Source organism: Dromiciops gliroides, chromosome 2, assembly GCF_019393635.1.
Source record: "Dromiciops gliroides isolate mDroGli1 chromosome 2, mDroGli1.pri, whole genome shotgun sequence".
Classification (NCBI taxonomy): Eukaryota; Metazoa; Chordata; class Mammalia; order Microbiotheria; family Microbiotheriidae; genus Dromiciops; species Dromiciops gliroides.
In genome coordinates, this window is record NC_057862.1 from 290,154,346 (window position 1) to 290,168,535 (window position 14,190).

Consider the following 14,190-nt stretch of genomic DNA (forward strand, 5'->3'; position numbering starts at 1 on the left):
AAATTATCTCAACTTAGAAGATTGTGTCTTTCTGTCTTTTTGTAGGTTCTGTAGTTCCAGATTCCGTTTAGAGACTTGATTTAATGTTGTTTTTGAGGGAAACTCCAGAGAGCTCAGGCAACTTCCTGACTTCTCTCCACTATCTTGGCTCCACCTCTCTATCCCCCAGCACCATTTTTCCAATAGCATGTGCTCATATTATCACATTTTGGTAATTCTCACAATATTTCAGACTTGTTCATTTTTATTATATCTGTTATGGTGATCTGTGATTAGTGATCTTTGATATAACTATTGTAATTGTTTTGGGGTGCCACAAACCACATCTATATAAGATGGCAAACTTGATAAATGTTTGTATGTTCCAAATGCTCCACCAACTGGCCATTCCCCCATCTTTCCCCCTCTTCTTGGGCTTCCCTATTCCCTGAGACACAACAATGTTGAAATTAGGCCAATCAATAACTCTATAATGGCCTCTAAGTGTTAAGTAAAAAGAAGAGCCAATCGGCATGACAGATTTCATTGTTTTATTTTGAGAAATTACCACAGCCATCCCAACCTTTAGCAACCACAACCCTGATCAGTCAGCATCCATCAACAAAGTATTTTTAAATTAAAGTATGTAAATTTTTTAATACAAATAACTACTGAACACTTAATAAACTACAGTATAGTGTAAACATAACTTTTATATGCACTGGGAAACCAAAAAATTTGTATGACTCGCTTTATTGCAATATTCGCTTGAATATTGCAGTTCCTCTGGAACTGAACCCACAATATCATGTCAGTATCCATTTTGAGTTTATCTAAAACCACAGGATGAAGTGTTGGTATAAACCCAATTTCTACCAAAATGCTGTTTTAGTTTTTGTCAAATAGTCCTTTTCCCCAGTAACCAGAATCTTTGGATTTATTAAATACTATGCTACTCTGTTTGCTTCTATATATTGGGTACCTAATCTGTTCCACTGATCCTCACTTTTTTAAAACCATTAACAAATTGTTTTAATGTTTAATGCTTTGTAGTAATGATTTTGAGATCTGATACTGATACATCCTCTTCCTTCCCACTGTATTTTTATTACCCTTGAGATTCTTGAACTTTTGTGCCTCCATATATATTTTGTTACTATTTTTCCTAGTACTATAAAATATTCTTTTGAGTTTCTGACTGGCACACCACTAATAAGTAATTTAATTTAAGTAGCATGTCATTTTTATGATAGTGGCTCAACCTAGCCAGGAGTGATTAATGTTTCTCCAATTATTTAAACATGTCTTTATCTCTCTAAAGAGTGTTTTATACTTAAGGGTCAAATAGTACCTAGATGAATCATAGAAGATACATTTTAAGTATTTTATAGCTTCTATAGTTATTTTGAATAGAATTTTTCTTTCTATCTCTTTTTATTGTGTTTTGTTGATTATATATAGCAATGCTGACAGTTTATTGGATATATCTTGTGTTCTGCAATTTTGTTGATCTTATTAGTTAATTCAATTAAGTTTTTAGTTTACTCTCTGGAGCTCTTTAAGGACAATGTCATAACATCTGCAAAAGCAATAAGTGGTTTCTATTAACCTATGTTTATTCTCTGAATTTCTTTTTCTCATCTTACTGCTACTCAATCTAGTACTACATTACATAATAATGATAATAATGGGCATTCTTGTATCCCTGATCTTAGAAAGACTTCCAAATTCACTATATATATTTGCTCTTGGATTTCAATATACACAATTAACTATACTAAGAAAAGTTCTGTTTATTCTAAATTTCTTTTAAAAAGTTAATTTTCTTTTGTTTTGTTTGTTTTTTTTAGTGAGGCAATTGGAGTTAAGTGACTTGCCCACGGTCACACAGCTAGTAAGTGTTAAGTGTCTGAGGCTGGATTTGAACTCAGGTACTCCTGAATCCAGGGCCAGTGTTCTATCCACTGCACCCCCTAGCTGCCCCAAAAGTTAATTTTCTTTTAAAAGTTCTGTTTATTCTAAGTTTCTTTAATCAAAACGAATGTTGTATTTTGTCAAGTCTTTTCAGCATCTATTGATATAATCAGAGGGGTTTTTTTATTTATTATTATTTTTTTTTTTTAGTGAGGCAATTGGGGTTAAGTGACTTGCTCAGGGTCACACAGCTAGTAAGTGTTAACTGTCTGAGGCTGGATTTGACCTCAGGTACTCCTGAATCCAGGGCCAGTGCTCTATCCACTTCGCCATCTAGCTGCCCCCAGAGGGTTTTTTTAAAACCCGTTTATGATCAACATGGCTTATATATTTATTTACATGTTATATATCTTATGTTTTTATATGTTGTATATTTATATAATTTATTATATAATCACACATAATACAATATATAAATCCTGCAACTTTTTTGGGGGGGAGGGAGGCAATTGGGGTTAAGTGACTTGCCCAGGGTCACACAGCTAGTAAGTGTTAAGTGCCTGAGGTTGGATTTGAACTCAGGTCCTCCTGAATTCAGGGCCGTTGCTCTACCCACTGCGCCACCTAGCTGCCCCACATAATACAATATAATTATATAATTTATATGCTGTGTTTGTTTTTATATATTATATATTTATAATCTTCTTTATGTTGAACCAATACAGAATTTTTGATTTAAGTCAATAGTATATATCCTTTCTAATGTACTGTTAGAGACTACTTTCTAATATTTTTATTTCTAATTTTTTAATCTGTTTTCATTAGGGATAGTGGCCTGCAGGTTCTTTTCTCTGATTTGTGTCTGCCTGCTTTAGGTTTCAAAATCTTATCTGTATCATAGAAAGAGACTGAAAAGGTACTTTTCTTATTATTTGAAACAACTCAAGCAGTTTTAAAATTAATCATTCTTTAAAGTCTGACAGAATTTACTTGTGAATCCATTTAGTCCCAGGGTTATTTTTTGGAAGTTCACTTATGGCTTTTTCAATTTCTTTTTTTCTAATATTGGGTTATCTAAATAGTTTATTTCTTCTTTTGTTAATATAGGTATTTTATGTTTTGTAAGTACTCATCTATTCCCTCTAAGTGATAACTTAGCATATAATTGTGTTAGTATATAATTGGGCAAAAGTTTCCAATACAATCCTTTACTTCCCCTTAAAAAGTAATATTTTATTTTTGTTATGAACAAGTTGGTTTTTCTCTTTTTGTTAAATCAGGTTACCTGTTTATTTAAAGGAAAAAACCTCTTGTTTTATGTTTCATTTGAATGGTCTTTTTGTTTTCAATTTTATTCATTTCTTTTGAAGTTTTGGTATGATGTTGTTTAAGTTTTTGTTCTTGCTTTTATTGATGATCTAATTCCCCTCAGAATAGCTTCAGTTGCATCCCTTAAATTTTTGGGTTTTTGTTATTTTGTTGTTTTGGGGTTTTGGGGGTGGTTTTTTGGTGAGGCAACTGGGGTTAAGTGACTTGCCCAGGGTTACACAGCTAGTAAGTATCAAGTGTCTGAGGCCGGATTTGAACTCAGGTCCTCCTGAATCCAGGGCCGGTGCTCTATTCACTGCACCATCTAGCTGCCCTCCCCCTTAAGTTTTGATATACTGTATCTCATTTTTTCTTCTCTGATGAAAATTTCTATTGTATCTGTAACTTCTTTGTCCCACCAGTTCTTCAGAATTACGTTAGTTTCCAATTATTTTTAAGTTCTTTCTTTTAAGGATCTTTTATAATAGTCACTAATTTCTATCATCAATCCTAACTACTAAAGTATTTAATATTACAATTATTTCATATTAAACTAGCAACAGTAGGAATTGAACTCTCTGTCTATCACCTTGTTCCTTCAAGTTAACCTGACAATTAAGACTTATATCTTATCTTGTAACTTATAAATAGAAAAATTCAAGTTTAATGACTGACAACTCACTGGTAAGTTCTCCTACTGTAATTTTTCAAATTATTAGCACAGTTCTCAGCATATAATAGATACTAATAAATTATTTTTGGTTCTTGCCTTGGTCCTTCCTTCCTTCCTTCCTTCCTTCCTTCCTTCCTTCCTTCCTTCCTTCCTTCCTTCCTTCCTTCCTTCCTTCCTAACCCCCTCCACCCCAGCAAGGCACTTCATTTAGGTAATAGGAGCATGGACTGAATATGCCCCAAAGTACACAAATTTAGAATCTTTTCAATTAATTAACAGGCAGAATGGATAAGACCTTTTGTCTAAAATATTTCTAAATGACACTGTTGAAACAACTGAATTCTTAAAATAAATAATATACACATACTATCCTCTATAACATGAGTTAGGTTTTTTTTACCTGGTCCACTGCTTGAATGATCACTGTTATAGACATCAAATTCTTGAGTTTCTAATTGTCTGTATTTGTTTATATTTTCCATTTTAGGGCTCTTTTTCTCATATAGCCTGAAGGAAAAATTAAAAGATAGTAAGTCAAGATATTCTCTTCCAGTTGTATATATTTAGGAATGGCTAGCTTTAAACTAAGGTAAAAGAATATTAACTCCCATGAATCCAGTACGTTTCTAACGCATAGAAATTTTGTATATATTACATAATAGACAAGATAAAAAACAAGTCAAATATGGTAGAGTTATTAACACAAAACCACCCCAAATTAGTGAGAAGATAAAGAGTCAGAGCATGATGGGGCAACCCAAAAAAGCAAATACAATCTTGGACTGTATAAAGAAAAAGATAGCTTTGCAGTATCCCTGCAATATGCTAAGAATTGAGGATACAAATAGAAAAGATAGCCCCTATTATCAAAGAGCTCACATTGAAATTGGGAGACAACACATATGGGAGGTTTCAGCTGCAAGTCAAATGGAAAGGTTTCATAGCCTTTATGTTATAACAGCAAAGCACACGGTAACTTATTCTTCAATGTTATTTACATTACTAAACCCTAAGTGTTTTGGGAACAAGAGCTTTCTTTCCTATGTCCTAAGTAGGACTGGATATAATACCTATAGGAACAGGTGCCAGGTTCGATCTCTACAGAGATCTGCCCAATTTGGTGGCTAGACACTGCTCTTAGGAACAATGTCCTGGGCTGTCTCCATCAAGGTCCAAGTGGAGATGATGGTAACACTGCTATTTCCACTTCCTTGGCACATGCTCCTTTCTATCTCTCCCTTAAGGTAACTGGTGCTTTACCTAGGATGCTGGCTTGCCTACCCTGTGAGTGACAGTTGGTTGGCAGCTCATGGGGATGGCTGTTCCCCCTTCTCCACAGGATTTATCTCCCCAAATGATGACTGTGAGGGCTTAGAAGCAGGACATGACAGTCTATGGGGTACCACCACTGTAATATGAGCCAATGTTACATGATATCCAAAAAACTAAAGCAATTTAAGAGAGAGCTAGTATCCAAGAGAATAGAGGTGAAAGTCCCAAATAATCTACAAATTGATCAGATCACATCTAGAGTATTATCTTCCATTCTAAATGGGCAACAGTAAGCTGGATAGTGTTCAGAAAAGGGCAACCAGAGTTGTAAAGGGCCTCATAATCAAGTAATATGAAGATGGAAGGAAGTGGGGCTGTTCAGCCTAAATAAGACAGAGGCAATAAGATAGCTTTATATAAGTTTCTGATGTACCACTCTACTGAAAAGGCATTAGACTTGTTCTACTTGGCCATAACAAGCAGAAATAAAAGCAATTGTAGCTTTGTGTTTTAAAAAAAAGAGAGAAGCAGTTTGATGTTGAAAAAGAAAATTTTCCTAACAATTTCAGTAATTCAAAAGTAAAATCAGTTGACTATGCAGGTAATATGTTCTGCCAAAAGAAATTTTCAAACAAAGAACAGAGGAACACTTATGAAGGAGATTGTAGAGAAGACTCTATTCAGGTAGATTAGACTACATAACCTCAAAGGCTCTTTCCAACTGTAAAACTCAATGAAATGTTGACAACAGTGCTTCAGGTCTTAAATAAAAATGTCATTTCAAGTTAAGTTCAGACACATAAAATCGCTGTCCTATGTACACTTTTACCATACTATAATAACCCAAATTAAGATACCTACTACACACATTTAGGAAAGGCATTTTAAAGCAATAATAAGTAAAACAGACAAACAACAAGGAGCTAAAATGGAAGACAGCTATATAAATTCTCAAAATAAAAAAAATATTTTTAGCTACAGCTTACATGTAATCAGCTTTACAAAGTCTTAAAGATTAACATGTTCTTTTCCTCTTAGGATAAGTTAACAAAAGTAGATATTTTCAACCGAAAAAGAAGGAAAAAAATATATTTTAGAAACAAAACATCACTGCATTGAAATTCAATGAATAAAATTTTCAGCTAATTTTCAGTATATTCAAAAATTTAAGTACAGGGGTTGAATTGAATTTTATTCCAAATTATACATTATATCTATTATTGGCCATGGAACTCTTACAAAAAGAATAGTATACTAATAAGGAGAAGCAAAAGAGAAGAGTAACATATACCAAAGTTAATCATATGTCCAAGAAATTAATAACAGAGAGCTATAAATAAGAGACCTTTACAAAGCCAAGTTAAAAATAAAGATGTTCTCCAATAAATATATTTTTTCTGTACTAAGCTTTTTCCAAAATCTGTTCTTCCAAATTGGCCATTTGGAACAAACAACTTAAAAAACAAAAAATCTTTTAATGCTACATCAAACTATATTAAAGTGATATTTTAAAAACCTGATAAAATAATTACAAAATTCATTTGATGACACATAAAATCTAGACTGTCAAAGGAAAATAATGGAAAGAAAATGACAAACAGCACTTCCTAACCTCAAACTATTATAAAGCAGCAGTCATCAAAAATATCTGGTATTGCTAAAAAATAAAAAGATGGGGGGGCAGCTAGGTGGCACAGTGGATAAAGCACCAGCCCTGGATTCAGGAGGACCTAAGTTCAAATCCAGCCTCAGGTATTTGACACTTACTAAGCTGTGTGACTCTGGGCAAGTCACAACCCTCATTGCACCACCATGAGAGAGAGAGAGAGAGAGAGAGAGAGAGAGAGAGAGAGAGAGAGAGAGAGAGAGAGAGAGGAAGGGAGGGAGGAGGAAAGAAGCTAGAAATCACTGTAACAGACAATAGAGAATCAGAAATAATACAACTCAATAAACCAATGTTAGATAAACTGGAAAGAACTATCTCAAATTTAAAAATGCTGGGAAAACCAAAAAGCAGTCTGATCAAAATTAGGCTTAGACCAACACTTTATATCATATTCCACAATAGGTTCTAAATGTATATATAACTTTAATATTCTTTTTCTTTTTTTTCTTTTTTTTTGCGGGGCAATGGGGGTTAAGTGACTTGCCCAGGGTCACACAGCCAGTACGTGTCAAGTGTCTGAGGCCGGATTTGAACTCAGGAACTCCAGAATCCAGGGCCGGTGCTTTATCCACTGTACCACCTAGCCGCCCCCTATAACTTTAATATTAAAAATCATACTATAAAAAAATCTGTAAATCATATACCTCTCACAACTATAGGGTAGGTACTGTGGGACAGAAAATAAATGTTTAACAAAACAAGGAATGAAGGCAATTACAGGAGATAAAGTGGATAACACCGATTACATGAAACTGAAAAGCTTCTGAACAAAGGGAAATGGCCGAACAGGAAAAAAATCTTTGTATCAAATTTCTCTGATTAAGTTTTTAGTGTCCAAAACATATATGAGGGGGCGGCTAGGTGGCGCAGCGGATAAAGCACCAGCCCTGGATTCAGGAGTACCTGAGTTCAAATCCGGCCTCAGACACTAGCTGTGTGACCCTGGGCAAGTCACTTAACCCCCACTGCCCCGCAAAAAAAAAAAAACAAAACCCACATATATAAGCAAACATCACAGACGAGGGGATAAGAATGATTATGAACATATATTTATAGAGCTATGTATACAAAACACCAAAAAACATTACCCAATAAATTGTCAAAATATATGTTGTTGTTTGTCCTTCATTCTTGAAGAAGGCCATAACAGATGTCATGACTTGCAATGAAATAGGTTTAAGTGGAAAAAGGCAATGCAAAGTCACCAACTTCACTCTCTCCTTCAGAGCCATCTGGGTCCAGTGGCAAGATATATATTAGGACAATTAGAGATGGCCCTGGATGTTTTGAGTCAATCAAGGTTAAGTGACTTGTCCAGGGTCACACAGCTAGTGACAAGTGTCTGAGGCCATATTTGAACTCACATCCTCCTGACTCCAGATCCAGTCCTCTATCTACTACACCACCTACCTCCCCTCCCCGCCCCAAAATATATGAACAGTTCTCAAAAGAATAGAAAACTGCTGACAACCAGATGAAAGAATGCTCCAAAACACAAAAAAGAAAATTGGAAATTAAAAACAACTCTAAGGTTTCTATATCTCATCCTCTGCAAATTTAGCAACGATTAAAAAAAAGATGGAAATGGTCAATGCTGGAGGGATTTTAGGAAGACCACTACACTGCTGCACACTAGTTGATGGAGTTATGAATCAATGCAAACATTTTTGGAAAGCAATTTAGAACCATGTAAAGAAAATTATGAAAATGTCCACATCCTTTGAACCTAAGACTCCATTATTGTGCTTAACCACAAGGAAGCCAGTAATAAAAAAAAAAAACCATCCCCATATGCACAATAATATTTATAAGCATTACATTTTATTAATAGCAAAAAATTTGAAACAAAGTACATGTCTATTGCTAGGAGAATGACTAAACAAATTGTGGTACATGAATGTACAGGAATATTTCTCTAGTATAAGAAATAATGAATAAGATACCTATAAAGAAGCATGGAAAGATCTACATGAACTGCTACAGAAATGGTCAAGCAAACAACATACACAAAGACTATAACAATGTAAACAGAACAATAACACAAAAAAGAAATCAAATCTGAATGTCGCATTATTATAAAGAACAAACCTGGCTTGAAAGAATAACTATAAGAAGATACCCACCTCCACCATCACCACCACCACCACCATATCCCTTTGCAGAGATGGGAGGTTCCCAAGTGTAGTACATTACACATATTTTCAGATTTTTTCAATATACTGCTCAGTTTATGCTAGTTTCATCCTTTTTTTGCTATTGTCTTTGAAAAATACTATTTGTTACATGGGATGGTTCTATGAGAAAAAGGGAAAGGAGAAGGGGAAAGATAATGGGGAAAATGATAGTGATATAAAAAACAAAAGATATCAGAAAATTATTTTTTAAGCAAGTGTGCCCTGGAAGACAATCCAGCAAAACAGACTGAGGAGCAGTCAGACAGGTATAAAGAGAACCAGAAGATTACTGTCAAGGAAAAACTAGAGAGAAAAAAGTATCAGAGAGAAGAGGGTGATCAACAATGACAAAAGTTTCAGAGAAAACAAGGATGGAAACTGAAAAACAGCCATTAGATTTGGCAATTAAGAGATTACTGGTAACTTTGGCAATAGTAATTTTGATTGAATGATGAGGTCAGTAGCCAGATTTCAAAGAGTTAAGGAGAGATTGCAAGTCTCTCCTTGTGGTCAAGAGACTTAAAAATCATAATGAGGATGAAAAGTAAATTTCAAGGTTACAAGGTGGAGGGAGAGATGGAATATAGACTGATTAGTTACAGAAATTCCAGAGCTCATGAACATGGAAGTGGTACATTTGTCAGTGATGGCATGACCACCTTTGTGTATGGCTACAATGAGGTAAAGAAGCAGATCACAAGAAATGAGTAAAGGGGGCAGCTAGATGGCACAGTGGTTAAAGCACCGGCCCTGGTTTCAGGAGTACCTGAGTTCAAATCCGGCCTCAGACACTTAACACTTACTAGCTGTGTGACCCTGGGCAAGTCACTTAACCCCCATTGCCCCGCAAAAAAAAAAAAAAAAGAAATGAGTAAAGGGAAGAACTATATGGTATGGGAAGTTGACAGATATCAATATGCATGCTGAATTTCCCCAGTATGAGGGCATAAATTAAGGAGTAAAGTAAGACAGTGAGCCAGCTACTGAATTCATTGAGTAAAGAAGGGGAGGTTCTTTGAGGTCAGTAGACAACAGCTACTAGAATTTTGATTAGGTGATAGATATGGACTGAATGAACCTCAAAGGGGAAGAGATGAGTGATGGTGGTGGAGGGAGAATCTGAAAGTGACAATGAGTACAGAGAGTATTTCAAATTCCCTCACCTCAGCTAGTAAATCAGAATGAATGAGTGAAAGCACAGCCCATGCTAGAAAGGAAGGCCAGGGAGGCTATGTCATCATCAGGGAGCCAGGTCTCAGTGAGAGCCAGAAGAAGAGGGAAAGGAGAAGATTTACGATGAAAGCATAATTATGTGTACTGTGAACTAGTCAAGCCATTTCTCAAATACCATGTGACAAAGCACAAAATAGCCATGGAAGAGGCATTATGACAAAATGTTAAGAATACTAAGTGAAGAGAGACCTGACTTTGACTCCTACCCCTTGCTATTTGTGAGAGTGGGTAACCTCTAGCATGTGTAGTGGACAAAGCACTGGACATCAGAATGAAGACGCCCTGAGGTCAAAGCCTTTCTCAGACAGGATTAATAGTTATATGACCCTAGTACGCCTGTTACATATAATCTTTACCTCTCTGAGTTTCCATTTCCTCATTTATAAAAATGGGATGATAATACTTGTCTGTAGTAATTCCCTTAGATTGTCATGAGGGTTGATTCAATTCAATTGTACTTGCATTTATCCAAATGAGATAGTGTAAGTGTTTTTTGTAAACCTTAAAACACAATCACTGTCAGATGACAGTGTATAAAAAGAAAAATCTAGAGAAAGTAAGGATTAAACCCAAAGAAAAGATTTACAGGGGACACGACTGGTCTGCACCTGTGATTTCTCACTAGAGTAAGAAATTCTCTGTGAGGGTTCTTTCCACTAATGCATAAGCAATTGCTAGCAACTTAAAAGTTTTAGAGAACGGTGTCTCGGGGCACTCAGACTTTTAAGTGACTCAGAGCACAGCTGGGGATTTAAATTCATTTTCTCACCTTGTTTCTTCCCAGTACTATATCAGTATCTTCAAATATTTGAAGGTTAGTTATTTTGAAGATGGACTATACAAATATTCATTGTAGTTCTAAAGAGTAGAGCTAGCCAATAAGTAGAAGTTACAGTGATCTATTCCAGCTCAATAAATCAAGAAGCATTTATTAAATAACTATTATATGCTAGGCACTATGCTAGGCATTAGAGATTGAATTACAAAGAATTCAACAATCCCTACTCTTGAGGATCTTACATTATAATGGGGAGACAACAAATACATGTAAGTATATAAAAATAAATACAAAATAAATATGAGATTGGGGGGGGGGTCAGCTAAGTGGCGCAGTGGATAAAAGCATGGGCCCTGGATTCAGGAAGACCTAAGCTCAAATCTAGCCTCAGATACTTGACACCTACTAGCTGTGTGACCCTGGGCAAGTCACTTAACCCTCATTACCCCCCCAAAAAATAAAATAAATGAGATAGGGAAGGAGGGCACTAGCAGTTTCTAGCAATTATAATTCTTAGGAATAAAATTAACTGCCTCAAGGAAAATTCCCCATGTTTAAAGAAAGAAAAGTTAACAATAGCTCACATTATTACAGTATTTTAAGATTTAAGCATTTTTCCTACAACAACCCTGTGAGAAAGTGATACATTAATGACTAGCCCTATTTTACAACTGAAAAAAACAAAGTCAGAGGTTAAGTGACTTGCCCATTGTCACAAAGTTAATAAGTATCACAATGAGGGTGACCATTTGTCAGGGATATAGGAAAGAAACCACTTACGTCTGTTAAGGGTCATCATATCCAACTATAAAGTTCTCAGAGTCTATAAATATTGCTTAATTTTATTTAAAGGTCAGAGCAGCTGGGTGGCGCAGCGGATAAAGCACTGGCCCCGGATTCAGGAGGAGCTGAGTTCAAATCCGGCCTTAAACACTTGACACTTACTTACTAGCTGTGTAACCCTGGGCAAGTCACTTAACCCTCACTGCCCCACCTAAAAAACATTTGTTTAAAGGTCACATGTTGACATAGCAAAAGGTACTGTCAGACTCATTCTCCTCTAATTTGGCATCACTAGGAACCAATTTTATCATTAAAATGAATTATGACTTTCTGATTCCACCTGCTATGCTTGGTAAAATGTGATGAAAAACATCAATTCATCGTACTCAGGAAGGATGTCACTTGAAACAAGTATCTCAAGTTATAGACCACAAGTGAGGCTTTCTTTGATTGCTAGTTTCCTCTTTGGCTCTAAAAGAATGAAAGAACTGAACTAATATCTAGTCTGAAGTGTAAGAAAGTAGAAGGGCCTCTCCTCTAAAGAAGCTAGATTCGGAATCTGAAAATACCTAAATTCAAATTTAACCTCAGATACTTACCAGCTGAGTGACCCTGAACAAGTCACTTAACCTCTGATATCTCAGTTTCTTAAGCTATAAAATGTGAACAAAAATAGCACTTACCTCCTGGGTAGTTGTGAGGATAAATTGAGATATTTATAAAGCACTCTACAAACCTTAAAATACTATGTAAATGCTAACTATTATTATTATTATTATTATTCTCCTCAAATTCTTCAACATCTTTTCCTCCCACCCCACCCCACCCACCATAGTGAGGCTATCCCTTTCACATCTGGGGGAGGGAGGTTAGGACACAGCATACCCCACAATCTGAAAAATCTGTGTAAAATTTTTTCTCCCTTCCTTCATACCAGAGAAGAAGCCTGAATTATTGTGATATTAAAAGATAAAATATATTGTATTATACAGTACTATACATGTTATGGGGTTGAGAGATATCAACAATTTTGGGGCTACTAAAGTTTAAACTGGCCAACTAAACTAAAAGACATGGGGTAACTCTCCTTGAGAAGCTAAGCTATCAGATACACCTAACAAGTAAGGGAGCTGAGCCCATTAGGCCTGGCTGCTGCCTGATGGGTGCCAGGGGACAGAGATAACTCCAGAAGTCAAGACCAGCATCCCTCACTCAAGCTTTCCCCACCACCAAAAGGGAACTTCCTGTAGTCAAATGGTCACCCCTTCTACCAGCTATAAAAGCTTTGGCCTTTCTTCTGTTCGAGGAGATAGGTATCTCGGAGAATCATGACTCTGAACCATCTCCCCTTGAGAGAAGTCTCTCTTTTGGTTCCTTTCTCTAGTGTCCAAATAAGAGATTATTTTATTCTAATCAGATTTGTGTGGGAGAGGGTGTAATTCTTTTTTTTTTTGAGGCAATTGGGGTTAAGTGACTTGCCCAGGGTCACACACCTAGTAAGTGTGTGTTAAGTGTCTGAGGCTGCATTTGAACTCAGGTACTCCTGACTCCAGGGCCGGTGCTCTATCCACTGTGCCACCTAGCTGCCCCAGGTGTAATTCTTTAAAGAGGACTACCTAAGGACCCCCCACAACCAATTTCCCTGTGACAATACATATATATTTAGCCTTTTCTGAGCTCCTAACCTTTTTCTGTGTCATCTGCTGGCCTTTGAATATCATCTATGGTTTCCACAAACCTTCAAAAAATTCCCACTTAATTTCTCATGTTGACCTGTGATATAACAAAACTGTGATGAGAAAAGTCATGATGGGTAAGGGATAACTGTAGCTCTATTCTTATCCTAAAGCCAATCCACCACTTCAGAAATTTTTCTCCAAAACACTAATACCCAAAGAAGTTTTCCCTCTTCTCTGCCCTTTGACTTATACCCTTCCTCAAAGGCATCTATAAAGAAGACTAACAAGAAGCTCCTTCTGGATCCTGCCAATGCTAATGAATGTACTGCAAGTGAATGATCTAAGGATGCCTCCCATAAGCCTCAGAAATTCTGTGGACTAAGTCCCCTGCAGAAATGACTTCTATATTTAGTACCCAGCCAAATGTACTTTAGGAGACTAGTTTTTTAGGAAATTTTTTGGAGATTGTTTTTATTAGATGATATTGTATATGGCCATATGCAGTCATGGTACATTTGTCAAGTGTTTTTTGTAGGTAAATATACATAATACCTTAAGCAGCATTTTAGTTTTATTTTTAAATGAATGAAATCCTTGAGGGGGGGGAGGGAAGCTCTTGTATACTGTTTATTTCACAATATAATTGAAGGAACAGGTCAGGAACTATGTAAATTAGTAAATATACAATATGTAACAGTAAATTAGTAAATATATAGTATGTAACAGGAACT

At 35.8% G+C, this 14,190-nt stretch overlaps 1 protein-coding gene across 1 annotated transcript in view; it reads right to left on the reverse strand.

The window, feature by feature from the left end:
* The window catches only part of TDRD9 (tudor domain containing 9), a 256,016-nt gene that overhangs the window by 188,793 nt on the left and 53,033 nt on the right, over positions 1-14,190 (reverse strand). Inside the window, exon 2 of the mRNA XM_043986132.1 lies at positions 4,275-4,371. Coding sequence (XP_043842067.1) covers positions 4,275-4,371 — 97 coding nt within the window. The remainder of the gene's footprint in view (positions 1-4,274; positions 4,372-14,190) is intronic.